At 39.8% G+C, this 19,797-nt stretch overlaps 2 protein-coding genes and 1 long non-coding RNA gene across 3 annotated transcripts in view; 2 read left to right on the top strand and 1 right to left on the bottom strand.

Moving 5' to 3' along the window:
- Positions 1–19,797, top strand: part of LOC105102711 (guanylate-binding protein 7) — a 123,892-nt gene that overhangs the window by 51,037 nt on the left and 53,058 nt on the right. The gene's annotated exons all lie outside the window — the stretch shown is intronic.
- Positions 6,061–18,684, top strand: LOC105106759 (guanylate-binding protein 1-like). Its single transcript, XM_064493365.1, is given in 12 exon segments — positions 6,061–6,219; positions 8,079–8,278; positions 10,134–10,261; positions 11,297–11,406; positions 12,002–12,198; positions 12,782–13,024; positions 13,878–14,158; positions 14,884–15,096; positions 15,872–15,974; positions 16,211–16,240; positions 16,243–16,403; positions 17,532–18,684. Coding segments are annotated over 11 exon segments (1,770 nt in total). The 5' UTR covers positions 6,061–6,219; positions 8,079–8,088; the 3' UTR covers positions 17,646–18,684.
- On the bottom strand, positions 12,849–13,909 carry LOC135322862 (uncharacterized). The gene is made up of 2 exons (XR_010383764.1): positions 13,666–13,909; positions 12,849–13,062 (listed from the first exon to the last, which is right to left on the bottom strand). It is a non-coding gene; the product is annotated as an uncharacterized LOC135322862 (long non-coding RNA).

The following is a 19,797-nucleotide window of genomic DNA, read 5'->3' as shown; positions in this document are numbered from 1 at the left end:
GCTAGAACACTCCCTTATACCATACACAAAAATCAACTCAAAATGGATCAAAGACTTAAACATAAGACAAGATAACAATAAACCTCCTAGAAGAAAATATAGGCAAAACTTTATCTGACATACATCTCAAACATGTTCTCCTAGAACAGTCTACTCAAGCAATAGAAATAAAAGCAAGAATAAACAAATGGGACCTAATGAAAATTACAAGCTTCTGCACAGCAAAGGAAACCATAAGTAAAACAAAAAGACAACCAACGAAATGGGAAAAAAATTTTTGCAAATGAAGCTGACAAAGGCCTTATCTCCAGAATATATAAGCAGCTCATATGACTTAATAAGAAAAAAATAAACAACCCAATCCAAAAATGGGCAAAACACCTAAATAAGCAATTCTCCAAGGAAGACATACAAATGATCAATAGGCACAAGAAATAATGCTCTATATCAGTAAGCATCAGAGAAATGCAAATCAAAACTACAATGAGATGTCACCTCACGACAGTCAGAATGGCCATCATTCAAAAATCCACAAATGACAAATGCTGGAGAGGCTGTGGAGAAAGGGGAACCCTTCTTCACTGCTGGTGGGAATGCAGTTTGGTGCAGCCACTGTGGAAAACAGTATGGAGATTCCTCAAAAGACTAGGAATAGACTTACTGTATGACCCAGGAATCCGGCTCCTGGGCATATATCCAGAAGGAACCCTACTTCAGGATGACACCTGCACCCCAGTGTTCATAGCAGCATTATTTACAATAGCCAAGACATGGAAAGAGCCTAAATGTCCATCAACAGATGACGGAATAAAGAAGAAGTGATATATTTAAAGAATGGAATACTACTCAGACATAAAAACCTACAACATAACGCCGTGTGCAGCAACATGGATGCTCCTGGAGAATCCTAAGTGAAGTAAGCCAGAAAGAGAAAGAAAAATACCATATGAGATCGCTCATATGTGAAATCTAAAAAACAAGCAAACAAACAAACAAAGCATAAATACAAAACAGAAATAGACTCAGAGACATAGAATACACACTTGTCGTTGCCAAGGGGGCAGGGGGTGGGAAGAGATAGACTGGGATTTCAAAATTGTAGAATAGATAAACAACATTATACTGTATAGCACAGGGAAATATATATACAAGATCTTATGGTAGCTCACAGAAAAAAATGTGACAATTAATATATATATGTTCATGTATAACTGAAAAATTGTGCTCTATACTGGAATTTGACACAACAGTGTAAAATGATTATAAATCAATAAAAAATGTTTTTTAAAAAAGGCAGACATATACACAATTCAGAAATAAACTCTCACATATATGATCAAATGATCTTCAACAAGCTTATCAAGATCACATAATGGGTAAAGAAAAATCTATTCAACAAATGGTGTTGGAGAATCTAAATATCCATGTACAAAAGAGTGAAGTTGAATCCTTAAAACATACAAAAATTAACTCAATATATTTAAGATCTAAATATAAGATCTGAAACTATAAAACTCCTAGAAGATAACATAAGGAAAAGCCTAATGACATTGCATTTGACTATGATTTATTGCCTATGACATTAAAAGCACAGGAAACAAAAGTGAAAACAGCCAAATGGTACTGCATCAAACATTAAAACTTCTGTTCATCAAAGGAAACAATCAACAGGGTGAAAATGCAACCTACAGAATGGGAGAAAATATTTGAAAATCATATATCTGGTAGGGGACAAGTATCCAGAATATATAAAGAACTCCTACAATTCACAACAACAAAAACAAATGTCCAGTTTTTTAATGGTCGAAGGAGTTGAAGATACATTTCTCCAAAGAAGATAAATGAATGGCTAGCAATATATGAAAAGATGTTAAATATCACTAATCCTTAGAGAAATGCAAATCCAAACTCCAAACTCCAAGATATCACCTCACACCTATTAGGATGACCACAAAAGAAAGAAAGAAAGAAAGAAAGAAAGAAAGAAAGAAAGAAAGAAAGAAAGAAAGAAAGAAAGAGAGGAAGAAAGAGAGGAAGGAAGGAAGGAAGGAAGGAAGGAAGGAAGGAAGGAAGGAGGAAATATTGGTGAGCATATTGAAAAACTGGAACCCTTGTGAAATGTGAGTAGAAATGAAAAATTATGCAGCAACTATGGATATTTGTATACTGTGTCTTCAAAAAATTTAAAACAGAGTTTACCATACAACCCAGAAATTCTGCTATATTAGAATCCAACAGATAGATAAAGAAAATGCATATGCATATAATGAAATACTAGCCTTAAAAAAGAAAAATCTTGTCACATGCTTCAACATGGATTAACCATGAAGATACTATTTAAAATAAAATAACCGTGTTACAAAAAAAGCAATACCTATTTTTTACACTTATATGAGATATATAAGATAGTCAAACTCATACAAACTTTTCGTTGTCAAGGGCTGGAGTGAGAGGGTAATGGGGGTGCTCAGTGGGTATAGAGTTTCAGTTTTGCAGGGTGAAATATCTCTACAGATCTGTTCCACAATGACGTGAATATAATTAACATTTAACTATATTTAATGTGTACACTTAAAATAGTTAGGATGGTAAAGTTTGTGTTATCTGTTTTTTAACTCCAATTAAAAAGGAAAAACAGTAAGGCAATTATAACAATTTGAATTTGAAGAGAAATAGAGAAAACTACACAATAATTCTGGAAAACTAAAAAGGGGTTTTAAATGAAGCAACAAGCTATGCTCCAAAATGAAAGCAATGACCTAAAAATAGTATTTATAAGTCAGTTTGTATTTGCCTGTTATATCCAATATAATCCCAATTCTGAAGGAATTTCACGAAGTGATCCTACTTTTCAATAAGGATTGGTTGGTCAGAGGAGCCAAAACATACATTGGAAAAAAATTCACTACAGTACTGAAACAAAATATATCGTCATTTAAAGCATAGTACTGAGTTCATTAGGATAGGCAGGGCAGAATAGATAGTTAAGAAAGAAATTTAAATATGAAAAGGAACAACCGTCAGGCCATTGTTTTCAAACTACAATACAATCCATTTCATATAACTGACATCAAAATAAATTCCCCGTGGGTGAAAGTTTCCATCTGAGCTATTGAGACTAGCCGCTTCAGTAATCGGTGCTCCCCCCTCCCTCTCCTTTCCATTCTTTTCCTTTTATTTTTATCTATTTAATAGACTTTATTCTTTTAGAGCAGTTTCAGGTTCACAACAGAATTGAGCAGAAAATACAGAGAGGTCGCACGTAGCCCTCCGCACGCACACATAAATACTCCCCTACCCTCAGCACCCCTCACCGTGTGGCATATTTGGTACAGTCGATGAAACTTTCTATTAACTGAGTGCACGTCAATCCCACTCACTACATTAAGTCGGTCTTAGGGCAATGACTGCGTCTAATTGATCTTCATACCCCCTGAGCACCTAGCACAGGTGCACACAGTACGTATGCTTTCTAAACACACATGTACACTGCGGATTCTGTTCCTAATCTGCTGGTCTTGGCTCCGTTGTATGTGAGACTTAGTGACCCCAGCTGAATAAATGAGTCCCTGGTGCTGCATGAAGTTCTTCGTGTGAAAAGCAGCTTAATATAAAAACATCCCACACCTGAAGTTCAAAGTCTATTCTTGGGACCTATAACTCTGGACAACATTTAAAACCACTGGGCATGTACACATATGTGAAGTTTTAATGTAATAATACCAACATGCAAATTAACTTGATCTGCGACTATCTCTTAAAGGAATGCAAGCATTCTAGACACTGCAACTCCAAGTACACTGGAAAGTGAGGAATTATAGCTCACAACCAGCATTTAGAGAAAACCTCCCTAGAAAACTGCCAAGAGAAAACTTGCCCAGAAAATAGTTCAAGCAGCCTGACATTGAAACACAAAAGCCGCAGCTGCGCACTCTGTGCTGATCAGGAAAGAGCTGTTTTCCTAACCTCTAGTCAGTTTCGGAGAAACTGAAACTTGCTTTCACTTTCAACTGGCATGTGTTAAAAAAAAAAATAGTTGCAAGTTGTCCTTAATCAACACCAGAAAATCCTTTCTCATGAGAAAAAGCAGAGGAGAGCCAGACTTCCCATTTATAAAATGACTAATCAGAATGTCATCATTAGTATAGTCAGTAAGGTTACATCACCAGTGTTTCCATCCACTTTTGCAAATACAGAGCCACGGTGGGCAAAGCGGTGAAGGGGGTTAGGAGGTACCAACCTCCACTTACAAAAGGCATAAACCACAGAGATTTAATATACAGCATAAGAACATGGTCAATAACATTTTAATAACTTTGCATGGGGGTAAATGGTTACAAACTTATTGTGGTGATCACCATAATGTGGACACCTGTCAAATCATTACATAGGACACCGGACAATAATACAATATTGTACGGCAACTAAATTTCAATTGAAATGTCATTTTATACAATGTGAGTAAGAAAAAACAATACATTAGTATTACATATACATAAAATGTATAGTTTTAAATGTGTGTAACTATATTAACAAATAAATGCTTTACATACGTATTTTATTATTTCTTCTACATTTCAAATTGGCAATAATGTGGGTTTTCTGTCATATTTGGGGTCATTTTATATTTAGTCACACATGATACCCATTGAGCTTATACTCTCTGCCAAGCCCTGTTTTAATGGCTGAAGATACACCGTGAATACATGAGGTCCATGTTCTTACGAGCTTGAATTGCAGGTAATCAAGAGGGAAAAGGAAGAAAAACCAAGGTGATGGGATGGAGATTGACAATGGTTCATGGAAGACTTCAGTGAGAAGATGCCACTTCACTGAGAGCAGTAGAATAAGAAGCCAGTCCTGCCAAGACCAGGGGAAAGTTTCAGATGCAGAAAATCACTGTACACAGACTGCTCAGGCAGGAAGAATCTGGGTGCGTTCCAGCAACTGAAAGACCCAGATAAACCATATTTTTCAAAGCAAATTAAAATGCTCCTTACTCAGACATTTAAAAAGATAATAGCAAAGTGGGAAAGGAAAGAGTATTCAATTTCATTTCTTAAACTTCAGACACAGACTTCCAGGTGTACTGTGGGATCAGGAGAGAACCTTATAAATATCTCCTTTCCTTCTCACTTCTCTATTCATTGTCAAGGGGGAGAAAAAGCAAAACAATTTAAGGGTAAACAGGGTTTCAGATTCACACCCCACATCGATGACTTGCTTAGTGAATTTGAACAGGCATGCTGTTTACCCTCCCTCATTGTTTGTTTGTAGGCCTCACTGTTTGTAAGCCTCATTGTTTTCACTATAAGATGGAGACGACGCCACTTACTTTGCACAGTTGTAGTTAGGATTGAGCGAGGCATGTAATATATGTAACTCTTAGAGAACAGTCAACAAATAAAGCAGCTCCTTCTGTTGCTGTTTACCCCACAAACACAGAAAGGCAGTGCAGTGAACTGGTTTAACAAGAGGGTTTGGGATCAAGAATGATTTGGTGAGATCATTTACAGTACTGTGATTTGGGACAAGACATTAACTCTCTCTGTGCCTCAGTTTCTGTAAAATGGCGGGGAAATGTTTGTTATGAGATGTGAGTTACTGAACCCATGTAGCGCCGTCAGTGCTGAGCCTGGAACACGTGTGCGATACTTGGCGCCCCTTCCTGCCTGTGCACGGGGTATTCCGTTCCAGGTACTGTGTGTTCATGAATGTACAAGACATGTCCTTTTCCTCACCATATGCGTCAATGAGGAGCCAAGTTCACTGTAGGTGTGTCCATTATTTAAGGAAATTAAAACTAAAATTTAATATGCTTCCTCCTTCTGGCTTTCTCAAACTGACCCCCAATCCTGAAATACATTCCATTATATTTAAATATCTAATAGCCACTCTTTTAAACAGCAAATGGTTTCTAAGATATTTTTAAAAAAAAAAAAAAGATAATGTGAAAGTTCTAGTTGAGAACTTGTGCCCAATCCATGTACCCTCCTATGAGCATAGCTTCCAAAAATTCCTTTTATGGTTGGTGAGTCATTGCTTTGTACTCAATGCTTTCAATTTCATTTTACTTGAAGTCTATAACAGAGCTTGCTTTACTGCTGACTGTCAGCACTCTAAAAGAAGTCAGGAGCGCTCCATGACTTTGGGTGGGTGAGATAAAAGGCTAACCACCTCGCGAGAGACAGAGAAGTCGCAGAACTGAGAAGAAAACAGGTAAGACCTCTCTGCTTTGTCCTCAGAGCAGCTCTCGCTCCAGGGCTGAAGGAGCTCTCCTTGGGGAAAGGAGCCCATGTTACAACTGGTGCGGGGTGGGAAGGGATTTATAAAGGTCAGCTAGTTTTCTAAAAAATGACCAGCATCAAGGTCGGCTGCAGCTGAGCGTGCCGTGCGCCACGAGGTCAGATGGAGCCCTGCTGTCTGCCCTGTGTCATCACCGTGCTGGTGTGGGATTAAGCACCTAGGACGTGGGGCTTAACCTAAGAGCTTGAAATGCATGAGGACTGTCTTCTTCTTTGCTGGTGCTGTGTGAGCTGACTGGGAACATGATTAAATTACTGCTGTCTTTGATGGAACTCGCTCAATACTGATCTGCCTGCAGCTAAGGAACTGAAGGGGCTATAAATACGTTATTTTCATGAGAAGGAAAGAATAGTAAATGAGAAGCAGGAAAACAACACTCACATTGCTAAAGACAAAGAAAAAACCCTGAAACCAAAGTGAAAGGTGTAGATTCATGAAGAGACCGCACTCCTCAATCGTGTATTTGAACTTCATTTCAAAGAACTGCTTTTAGAAATAGTGCGGGTTCACTAGGTCCAGCTTCTTGGTGCCAACTCACTCCCTACCCATTAGGCACTGAGTTCAGCCCCACTGCTTTGCTAAAAAGTTTCCTCCTTAAAGAATCCACGGTGGGGCAGCACTAAAGGCACCATCTTTGTTTCCTTTGTCCCTTCTGTGCTGTCAAGGAGCTTTGATCCTGCCTTCTGGAAACTCTTCCCCTCAACTCCTTGGCTAGGCGCCTGCTTCCTCATCACCCACTTGTCTGACAGCTTTCTCTCTTCTTTTCAGCTCCCTCCCGCCTCTCCCCTCCGCGACCCTCTCCCCTACCCTTCTTTCTCCTTTTCCTGCTTCTCCTTCTCCTCTACCAAAAGGGGAAAAAAGAAGAAACAGAAAACTTGGAAGTGTATGGCTGGAAAAATAGGTATGTCCTCTGAGCAACTTTCTCTCTTGCTCTCCTGATCTGCCTCCTGATCTTCTAATCTTTATTCCGTTGTCTTTTGTTCCATTACACCACACACACATATATGCGCAAACATGAGTTTTAGCAACGTGCAGTGATTAGAGTTGTGCAGTTTACCCCCCCTCAGCTGGAGGCTGATTTATTGGGAAGCTAATCAAGTCTAAGTGTCAGCACCCCTGCTCACACAAGCCCACACCAAGGCTTCGAAAGGGTCCCTAGCCTCGTGATTCACAAGGTCATACATTTTTATAAAATTTGCAATAGTAAGTGATATTGGTTCCACTTCCAAGATAGCAGTGTGAGAAGTTTTGGACTCTCATTCCAGTAAAAATAAGCATTAACTTGTAGGTGGGGGGTGGGGACACATTCAAAATCTCTGGAAATTGTTCAAAGACGTACATCAAATGATGGAACATTTATTCATGGAAGTCTTTATTGCTAGTAAGGGTTAGTGAATAAACACGACTGAATTTCTCACACATAGGCAGGATGTACAACAAATCCCTTTAAATCCAATTTTACTTTCCACTTAATGTCTACTATAAAATTTTTAATGAGAATCCAAAAGGAAAGTTTTCCATGATAAACTAAATGAAAGATTTTGTTCATAAATCACTGTGGTATCAATATTTTTAATGGACTAGTTTGATAATACTTCTGTAACTTTCTAAAATGATACAGATCTTTCCTCCTTCTATCTCACGATTGACCCAAAACTTTTGGCCATGTTGGGGAATTTTATGACCTTCCTTCTGAATGCAAAGTAACCTGGTGGAAGTTCTTGATCCGTTTAGACTAAAAATTCTAATTCATCCCATCTCTTTTCTTGCAGACAAGGGAACATGGCTTCAGCGATCCACATGCCAGAACCCTTGTGCCTCATTGAGAACACTAATGGGCGACTGGTGGCTAATCCGAAAGCTCTGACCATCCTGTCTGCCATCACGCAGCCAGTGGTGGTGGTGGCCATCGTGGGCCTCTACCGCACAGGCAAATCCTACCTGATGAACAAGCTGGCTGGGAAGAGCAAGGGTAAGTGAGGACACCAGCAGAGTCTCCCTGAGTCCCTTCTGCCCACCCACACTCCCAGCATTCAGGACGGTGATAGGAAGAGAGGAAGTTAGAGATGGGGAGGAATATTGAAAGCTCACTTTCAAATCACAGTTATGCTCATATCTTCACTATGATCTGAAAGAATCAGCTCATGCCTCTTTGCATTTTGCATTTTGTCTTTTTTCTATCCTTTTTTTTTAACTGTTGTAAGATATGCATAACATAAATTGACCACTGTAACCATTTTTAAGTTCTGTGGCATTGAGTAAATTCACACTGTTGTGCAAACATCACCACCATCCATCTCCATGAGTTTCCCTGAACAGAAACTCTGTACCCCAATAAACAATAACTCCAGCCCTTGACAACATCTTTCTACATGCTGTCTATAAATCTGACTGCCCTTGAAGTCTCATGTAAGAGGACTCATACACTATATTCCCTTTTGTGATGGCTTATCTCACTTAGCATCATATCTTCAAGGTTCATCAATGTTGTAGCATGTGTCAAATTCTCTTCCTTTTTAAGGCTGAATATTTGTATGTGCATATCAATTTGTTTATCCATTTATCTGTGAATGGACATCTTGGTTACTTCCACATTTTGGCTCTTATGAATAACATTGCTAAGAACATGGGGTTACAAATATCTGTTCAAGTCCCTGCTTTCATGTACTTTGGGTATATACCAAGAAGTGGAATTGTTGGATCATATGATAATTCTATGTTTAATTTTTTAGAAATCACCATAACTTTTCCCCAGAAACATGACCATTTTACATTCCCACCAGAAATGCACAAGAGTCCTAATTTCTCTTATCAACATTTGGTATTTTCTCTTTTTTTGGCCGTCCTAATGGGTCTGAAGTATCTCACTGTGGTTTTCTAAATTAATAATTTTCTAATATTATCAAATATTCATTCAGTTTTACATTTTCCAATTTTCTTATACATATCTGTTAACTTTCAAGATTCACATAGGATCTACAATACACGTTTGGCTGCTCTGTCTTTTTTTTTAAGTACAGTTGATTCACAATATTGTTAGTTTCAGATATACAGCAAAGTGATTCAGTTATATATATATTTTCCAGGTTATTTCCCAGTATAGGTTATTACAAGAGAATTATGGTTCTGATTTGTGCTTCCCTAATGACTAGTGATGCTGAGTGTCTTTCCATGTGTTTATTAGTCTTTTGAATAATTTCTTTGGAGAATTGCTTATTTAGGTCCTTTGCTCATTTTTTAATTTGTTTGTTTTTTTAATTTGCTTTTTTGTTTTTTGTAGGAATTCTTTATATATTCTGGATATCGATCCCTTAACACATTGATGACTAGCAAATATTTTTTTCCCATTTGTTACCTATTTAACTGTGTTGATGGTGTCCTTTAATACACAAAAGTTTTAGTTTGATGAAGGACAACTTGTCTATTTTTATTGTTGCTTATGCTTTTGGTGTCATATCTAAGAAATCATTGCCAAATCCGATATTGTGAAGCATTTCACGTATGTTTCCTTTTAGTTTTATAGTTTTAGCTAATACATTCTAGGCCTCTGATCCATTTTGGTTAATTTTTGCAGAAAGAAAGCTTTCTGTCTTCACCATTGAATCTAATGTTGCATACAGCACCTTTCTTGTGTTGAGTTAGTTTCCTTCTATTTCTAGTGTGTTGATTGATATCTTAACTTCCCTGCTTTTTTGATTGTAAGTAAGATAAATACTGGTTGTGTTTTCAGTTCTCTCTCCTAAACTTGATTTATTAACTTTTATTTCAATTTCCAGGACCTCCTGATATTAAAATTCCACCTGTTTTCTCCCCACGCCCCCTCTCAGGCTTCTCCCTGGGCTCCACGGTGCAGTCTCACACCAAGGGCATCTGGATGTGGTGTGTGCCTCACCCCCAGAAGCCAAACCGCACTCTAGTTCTGCTTGACACTGAGGGCCTGGGGGATGTGGAGAAGGTAAGCATTGAGGATTCAGATTTGGAATAAGCTCCCCATTTCTGAATAGTCTCTACAAGATTTAATTTTTCTTTAAATAAAAGCTTGCACTCAATCATGTTTTTTTTTTTTTTTTTCATTTCTGTCTATGTGCCATGAGACCAATCTTAACAACTATGGGTCAGGAAAATATTCATTAGGCAGAACCCTAGAAGCAGAGCATAGTGGTCAGTAGAGAGTATTCTAATTATTAATGATAGGCTGGTTGTAGGCTACGCCAGTGAACTCAGATGCATAAAGGTAGCACAAACAAAATCAGCGTAATGACTCTTATCCTGCAAAGAATTTTAGTTAAGGGATCAGGTTCTATCCCACATCCCTGGCTTTAAATTTAAACTCTGTCAGTAACACAGTGACCCTCACAAATTATTAGACCTCTTTCAAGCTCAGCTTTCTGATTTGTAAAACACATATAACAGATCTATATTTGCCTCATAGTATTATTTTCAATATTGCATAAGGTAAGTAGTGGGAAGTGTTAGATGCATAATAATTGCTGAATGATTGATCCAAGTATTATTATTCTTATATTAAGACAATTTTCTGTAAAAATGAAGAGAAAAATTTAAATTTAAATTATACTTAAGGTCTTACAAAGTCTAACAACATTGACTATTTGTTTTGCAATTATCTATCAATCATCTTAAGAGGATCTAGTCAGAATTAGTGTAAATGAAAAATCCCAATCAGAAAACTATTCAAAGTTCAAGCCCTGGGGGAGGATGTGGCTCAAGTGGTAGAGCGCATGCCTGGCATGCACAAGGCCCTGGGTTCAGTCCCCAGTACCTCCTCTAAAAATAAATAAATAGATGAAACGAAGTTCAAGTCCTCCTGACAATCATTTTTGCTTAGATTTGGTTTCCTTTTATAGGTCATTAGTCTGAAAAAATAAATTAAAAAACCTCTAATTAAAAGAACATCCTTTTACTCCTGCTGATCTGGAAAGTGCCATGACAATGAAATATAATCTTGGCCCAAATGTGTTCTGATTCCCAGGGTGACAACCAGAATGACTCCTGGATCTTTGCCCTAGCAATATTGCTAAGCAGCACGTTTGTATACAATAGTATGGGAACCATTAACCAGCAGGCCATGGACCAACTACAGTATCCTTTTTGGGGTCCAGAACAGCATCACATTCAGAAGGGAGGCCTGTATTTACAAAAGATAGCTGCCTAACTGTGAATCCTGGAGAATCAGACCCAAAAAGAGAAACATAAAAAATAATTCAAGGGCAGGGAAAAAAGTCCTATGTACCCACTGAAGGATTGATACTTGGGTTAAGAACAAAGGTGGTAAGCCTAGCATTGCTCACCAGGCGAAGAGCCCCCTCCAGATGTCCCTGGCAGCAAACTGGCAGTGCCAAAATAGCATGGGCCCTTTGGAGCATGTCAAGGCTTTTTAAAAAGTTGAAGTATAGTTGACTTACAACATTGATAGTTCCAGGTGTACAGCAACGATAGTCAGGTGTATATGTGGTTGTTTTCATATTATTTTCCATTGGGGGTGATTGCAGGACGTTGAATGTGGTTTCCTGTGTTTTACAGTAAATCCTTGTTGCCTGTCTACTTTATGTAGAGAAGATTGTATCCATTAAAAAAAGAAAGGACAAACGCAAAACGACAGTTTTGAATATGTGGAACTACCGTAGGAGAGGCGACACTCTTCTTTTATGCTAGTTTTCCTGAATTTGCTGCTCAGCTATGTGACAGAGCTGACAGATAGAATCAGGGCAAAATCCTCCCCTGAGGAGGACGGGGTTGAGGATTCAGCTGACTTTGTGAGCTTCTTTCCAGACTTTGTGTGGATGCTGAGGGATTTCTCCCTAGACTTGGAAACAGATGGGCAGTGTATCACACCAGACGAGTACCTGGAGAATTCACTCAAGCTGAAGAAAGGTAACAAGGGGACTGAGAACTGGTAAATGAGGTCAGCACCCAAAACTATCATTCTTTAGTTTTCTATCCAGTTTTCTTGTATTTATGTTTTCTATTTCTTCTCGGGGGCCATTACTTAACCTGAGAGCTCGTTTAATACCTGAATTAATTCATTTGATTTTGAACTATTTTCTCTTGTTCTAAGAAAGAGTTGCTTTTTCTTTTACCTTTCCCTGTGCTGTGCCTAGATTGATATGATCTTCTTAGGGCTTGTGATGCTGTAATTAGCCAGAGTATGGAGTAGAATGGTCATGTATTTGAAGAAATTAAATAAAAGCATGAACAGTGCATTAGTCCAGGGGTTGGCAGACTATGGCCCACAGTCAAATGATGGCCAATCCAGCCGGCCAGCTGTCTTTGTAAATAGGGTTTTACTGGAAAACAGCTATGCCCCTTCACTTATAGACTATCTAAGGCTGCCTTCATGCTGTGATGGCAGATAGAGTACTTGGAAAAAAGACCATCTGGCTTGCAAATGCCTAAAATATTCAGAAAAAGTGTGTACGCCCCTATATTAGGCAAATTCTCTTTTATCTTCCTCCAGGTACCAGTGAAAAAGATAAAATGTTTAATCTCCCTCGACTCTGTATCCGGAAGTTCTTCCCAAACAAGAAATGCTTTATCTTTGATCGACCCACTCAGAGGAAGCAGCTTAGCCGGCTTGAAGAACTGCGTGATGTTGAGCTAGACTCTGAATTCGTGGACCAAGCTGCACTCTTCTGCGCCTACATCTTTAGCAATTCCAAAACTAAGACTCTGTCAGGAGGCATCAAGGTCAACGGACCACGTGAGTCCTCTTCCCAGTCTTCCCTCTCGCTGTTAAGACTAAAGGACAGTGTATAACATCCCCTTAGTTTTCAGCTTTGAAAAATGCAAACCTACTGCTATCAGCATATTAAGTTCTAGATGGCACCAATATTTCTAATAGACCTTATCACTCAGATTTCTTAGGTGAGAAAAGATAGGAAAGGCCAAAGGGAAAAAGCTCTAAGAGCTTAGTGTCCTAGACGCTGGACCTGTCCTGTCCAGTATGGCTGTCACTAGACAGGTGTGGCTATTGAAATTTAAATCTAAGTTAAAATGAAAGAAGTTTAACATAATGATCACACAGCTGTATCTCAAGGGCTCATCTCTACACGTGGCTAGTGTCTACCATACTGGATAGCACATACAGAGCACTTCCATCATCCCAGAAAGCTCTGCTGGTTAATGATCTGCTACAAAAAGCAAGGAGGACTCCTTTAGAATTGTTCCCCACATATTCATCCAGGGTTTCCCATGGACTTACCACGGCTGATGATACAGACTTCAATGAGGGAGGTATGGTTTCTGTCCTAACAGTGCTTGGGAGTAAGGTGAATGCACTCAGTAAACACAGGCCTATGCTATCTACAACAGAGGTTCCCAGTCTTCGATGTGCATACCTACCGCCTGAGGATCTTGCCAAAGAGGACGGTCTAATTTAGTTGAACTGGGGCAGAGGCTGAGAGTCTGCATTTTTAGCAAGTTTCCAGGTGATGCTGAGGACATGGATGCTGTTAAGGCAAACGGTTGGTAATAGACATGGTCAGGATCACACAGAATAGAATCTTTACTCATCCCACCTACAATAAACGTCATCATTTGTTCCTTATTCGTAGGTCTGGAGACCCTGGTGCTGACCTATGTCAGTGCCATCAGCAGTGGGGATCTTCCCTGCATGGAGAACGCAGTCCTGGCCTTGGCTGAGATCGAGAACTCGGCCGCAGTGCAAAAGGCCATTGCCCACTATGACCAGCAGATGGACCAGAAGGTGCAGCTGCCCACGGAAACCCTCCAGGAGCTCCTGGACCTGCACGGGGCCTGTGAGAGAGAGGCCATCACAGTCTTCATGAAGAACTCTTTTAAGGATGTGGACCAAGTGTTCCAGAAAAAATTAGCGGTATATTTGCTCTTCTGATTTATGAGAGGCAGGAGTTCCTTCAAAGATGTAGACCATTTATTTCAAAAGAAATTAGCAGTCATTTTTTTCTCAAGTTTATACAGATTAGGCTCTTGGAAAGCAAAGTACTACTAGAAAATGAAATGGGTGCTTATTTTGGCAAAAGCAATTTTACCCAGACTTTTAAATGGTGACAACCACTATTTGTTATTTAAAAAGAGGAACCAGTTTTATTATGGTAGACTTAATTATGATGGACTGAAAATTTCTTTCTTTCATGAGTAATCTAATCTTCACTCTAATTTAATTACATGCATATAAGTAACTATCAGAGCTTCTGATCCAATTACATGCTCATTGTTATCAGGCTGACATGATATTGTAGACAAAAGCAAAGAAAACTGTAGTCTCACTTATCTTGAGCAGGCTTATGTTGAGCCCCATTTATTTCACATATAATCACTGGTCCAATTCATAACGCGTAAGTTTATCCCCAAAGGCGTAGGGTAAAGCTAGTAATCTCTGCTCTGAACTCCACTTCCAAGCAGAAAGGGACTTGTAGAAAGTCAGGATCAGGAGGAAGGATACGGCCCGGCTGAGTGCCTGCAAGTTTCTCTAGGGCTCACAGAGCTTTTTCTGGCGGTGGGGAGGAGCCTTTCCAGAAATTCTGAGGTCAAGCTATCATCTTTTCCCTACTTTGCTTACTTCCTATTTTTACATTAAAGGCCCAGCTAAACAAAAAGCGAGATGACTTTTGTAAACAGAATCTTAAAGAATCATCAGACCGTTGCAAAGCGTTACTTAAGGATATTTTCACTACTCTAGAAGAAGGTGTAAAACAGGGGGTTTATTCTAAACCAGGAGGGTATCGTCTTTTCATGGAGAAGATACAGGAGCTGAAGAAACAGTATGACCAGGAGCCCAGGAAGGGAATACAGGTAACTGGGATTGGTTCTGGGAAGCTGCTGACACGCCTCCTTGAAACACCAATGGGACGAAGCGTACTGCACATGGATGCGCACGTACAGGGCTGACAGCATTCCTGCTCTAATTCAGTAACCACGGACAGGGAGCCTGTTATACCAGATGCAGCCTATATGCTCACCCGAGAGAGTGCACTCAATTCACAATCAAGTTAGAAACTGGATTATCAGATTAATCAGCAGGTATTTCTTGTAGACCACTATTACAGCTGGATCTTTATGTCGCAAGAGACAGAAACCCAATGATAGTTGCTTCAGCAAAAATGGTAATTCATCAGTTCAGCTTTCAACCTGCTTGAAGGATCGATGTAGCCAAGATTTCAAATAATGGCATCGCGTATCTCACTGTCTGTTGCTCCACTTAAGCCCACACTTCCCTCCCTCCCATTCTCCTCCTCACCCTCTTTCTTCTGATCCACTTTGTCCACGGTGGCTTCACTCTCCAGCGTGCTCACCCCATTGGGACCACAGCACCCACAGCCCCAAAATTAGAGTCCTCGGTCAAAAAGAACAGAGCATCTCTGTGTCTATCTCAGTCCCTGATAAAGGATTCTGCTCAGCAGGGGGCCAAGCCTGGCCAGCCTGGAGCTCGTGCTCACCCCGGTGACTGAGAATCTTGACCACCGGGCACACCAGGGCCAAGAGGAGCAACTCTTAGAGGGAAAGATGGTGGGCAAGTAAGTGCTCACAGCCATTTCCTACTGTTTACTCCATTTTCTCTGGGTCCTAGGCTGAAGCGGTTCTTCAGGAATACTTGAAGTCCAAGGAGTCTGTGACTGACGCAATTCTTCAGACAGACCAGACTCTCTCAGAGAAGGAAAAGTTGATTGAAGGTGAGGAGCGAATCAAGAGACCAGATAGCCCCAGAAGCCCATAAACTTCAAATAACTGGATGAACCTACAATCCTTGAACTATAGTGGGATGACATAAAATGCCTCTTACTTGCTGAAGTCATTTCCGCGCCGGTTGTACGCAGTCAGTAGCAACAATGCCAGATCAGTGCACATGGAAGAAAGAAGCAATATGGTCACCCACATACATATTTCTTTCTCCCTTTCCTCCTGACAGTGGAATGTGCGAAAGCGGAAGCAGCACAGGCTGCAACAAAATGCTGGAGGAAATGCAAATAAAGAATCAGCAGATGATGGAACAAAAAGAAAAGAGTCATCAGGAACACGTGAGGCAGCTGACGGAGAAGATGGAGAACGACAGGGCGCAGCTGCGGAAAGAGCAAGAGAGAACCCTCTCCCTTAAACTTGAGGTAATTAACTGCATCGCCGCAAGGTTCCTGTTACTCTGTCTTCTCTCCCCTCTCCCTGATCACAAATTTGCCGTGGCAGTGAGGACACGAACCCCAGAAGAAGGACCTCGCTTGCTCACCTGTACTTTTTAATCCCCATCTGCCTACCCGAACTGGCCCCTGCCAACGTCTGGTTATTAAAAGGTTTTGTGTTTTTGTTTTTGTTTTTGTTTTGCAGTTATGTCACACCCAGTCCGTTCTCAGTATATCCTTCGATCAGTGGTAGCTATTACCTGCTACACATTATAAAAAACGCCTCATCTCTGATCATGCTTAATCGTATATGAAGCAAAAACTGCCATGTCTCTGTTACTCAGGAGATGAAACAGAGGTTCAGAAAATAGTAAACAACTTTTATAGGGTCACACAGCTTGATGAGATGTCTGAACTATCTGCACCACTTAAGAGGAATCTTTTTAACTTTTTTTTTCTGTCACACCTAGTATGACTTTCAGCTCTCAGAGAACCTTTATAAGCAGAGGGGCTCCTTAACTCTCACACCTGTGTGTCAGTGTGTTACTCCTACGTGTTTTCTAGGTCCTGCTCCTAGTACGTGTTGAGCTGGGAATTATGTGCAGAAATCCACTATAGTCTTTATGGGGCCCTGATTCCCTTACCTTGCCTGTATTTTGCTGCCCCTGCCACCAAGTTGTGGAAGCTTAGATCAAATTCCCTGATCTAAGATTCAGATACTTTATCAGATTTTGAAAATTATTTATTTCTCTATGTGTGTACGCGTGTGTATAAAATAGTCTAAATCCATAAACAGGATTTGAAGCTAAATATATCATTAAGATTGCACACAAAGGTGGTACACAATATTGGGAGAAAAATTAGGACTGGTAATTTAGGTTTATCAACATATTGAGAAACAGAAGACAAAAATCTTTCTTAACTAAACAAAGGAGACTCAGGAAAAGTGATCACAGAGCTAGAAGGCCCAAGAGATTGTATAATAAAAAGTACAGTAGAGAAACTTTCAAGAAGAAATCAAATATTTTTTAAAATCCATGAATGTGGACACTAGATAGAAGTTAAGAGACTTACTTAACACTATACTTTATTCAGTCTCCATTTGTACCTTTTTAGGAACAGGCCCGACTACTAAAAGAAGGATTCCGAAATGAGAACAAACAGCTTCAGAATGAAATACAGAAGCTCCAGCAGAAGATGGAAGAAAGACCAAGTTGTGTCCTAAGTTAAAGAACTGAAGAATAGCAGTCTCCTGGTCACTCTTAGCCAAGGCATTCCTCAAGCAGTTTAGAATCTAGAAAATGTGTCACCACACTTGATAATAATTAGGTCTTATATTTTTTAACACGAAAATTTCCGAAGTCATGCAGTAATAGGTGAAATCACGTCTATCTTCCTCACAGTATTGTAAACCGTGTAACGTAGATGCATCTCACCTCTTGCGAACCCTGGAGGTATCATAAGCTGGTACCACTCAGGAGCTTCTTCTTCTAGATGACCAGGTAAAGTCTCAGGTAAAAATCTTGGGACATAGTTGAGCATGAGTTTGGCCAAGTGCACAACAGGTTCCCATATCAGTGGCAACCATTCTAGCTTCTTAGTGAAGGCAATATATAGTGCACCATTGTTTCCGGACTGCTCAGGCTGTGGGTGATGGTGTCATTCCTGGGCACTGGGAATAGTCAGTGCTCACTAGTGGATTCCACGCTAAAGCAAATCACCTTATATAGAGCTCTCGAATCGCTACAGAATTTCCATAGGAAGATGGAAGAAACCATTGGCATGAGTAGGAGTTAGGTCATAAATAAAGGTGCTGGAGAAGCAACATTCCCTTCTTACTCAGTTCACCCAGATTACAGTTTTAATGGGGCTCTTTAGAACTTTAGGTAAGTGACACTGGACTAAACATAGTAACAGGAAGGCGATTATGCATTGTGTGTTCCCAGCAATTTACAGTTTGCAAAGACGAACTTTAAATGGTGACAGATACCGTGTTAGGAAACTGAGCTAACTGAATTATGAGATTGTTTGTAACCCTGAAGTTTAGGCTGTCTTTTCCCAGTTCTTCACAGTCGTACTTGAAAGGCTTCTTATCTTCCCCCAAGAGAATATGGGTTCTTTTTTGACATTTTTGACCAGTAAAACAACACTCTCGGTATTACCTGGTATATATGGACTTTCTCACAATTGTTAAAATTCCTAAGAGGTTGCTGCTTCTTAAGGAGGTTAAGAATTGTTTTCAAGCTGGAAATAAATTATGCTTCACTGAGCTTTATGTTTCTGATTTTTTATGTTTTCCACCAGAAAATAAGGTTTTAGTCTATATAGCCGTAAGGTTTGGCTAACTTTACGGTAAAAGACTGGATGGTAACTCTTCATGGCCTCTGTGAGCCATGCAGTTTCTGGCCCAACTAGTCAACTCTGCCACAAAGCAACCACAGACGATACGTAAATGGATGGGCATGGCTGTCTTCCAATAAAACATTGTTTTCAGAAACAGGTGGCACTCACAAGCCATAGTTTGCAGACACTTGCTTTATGGAAACATTAGTCAAAGTTCTATGCATCTGCCTTACGTTGCTTGCATTTGTAAGGAACATATGCATTAGATTGTCTATGTTAGCATCCTGAAAATATCATGCAGTGTTTCAAAATATTACATGAGGAGGGAAAAGCAGGGAAGCAGCTGATGCCACTAAATCGACATTAATAAACCTGCTTTTTCTGATTGCTTGGGACCTTTTATTCCATTGAATCCCCTTCCTTCCCATCGGGATGGAGAATGCCTGCTTCCACAGCTGGGCAAGTGTTGCTAAGCAGTGTTTCTTTACTTGTACTGCAATTTCACAGGGGACCAGGTGAGACCCACAGCCTGTTAGATGGAACATTGATGTAGATATGCCTTGAATTTTCCAAGCTGCCCTGCAACAAAGGCATAAACCAAATACATTTTTATTAGTTGAAGAAACTTCACGATAGAAAAGAATAACTCTGTCCTCAAGAGCAAATAGAGTTTCTTTATTAACCATTTGAAAATAAGAAAATTGAAACTAAATGAAATGAGGCAACTTCCTTCTTAGGTTGGTAGCGTGGGTCTATACTAGATCCCAAACCCTCTGATTTCTGGTTCAGTGCTTTCTCTATATCATCTCCAGAAACAAAGTACAGCTCTCTCCCCGGGAAGGCACACTGCTTTCACCAACGGTCCTCAGTCTAGCTATACATAAAGTAAATGTATTAAATATAAGACTCCCTGGCCCCTCTTTTCCCCATATTTCCTGATATAGTAGATTTGAAATGGGTCATTGGACAAGAAAAGGACAATTCATGGTGATACACTTTCAATCTGCCAAAGTCACCACATGACAGGGCCCACATTTGC

Source organism: Camelus dromedarius, chromosome 14, assembly GCF_036321535.1.
Source record: "Camelus dromedarius isolate mCamDro1 chromosome 14, mCamDro1.pat, whole genome shotgun sequence".
Lineage (NCBI taxonomy): Eukaryota > Metazoa > Chordata > Mammalia > Artiodactyla > Camelidae > Camelus > Camelus dromedarius.
Note: the sequence above shows the minus strand (reverse complement) of the source record. Positions and strands in the feature narration are given on the sequence as shown.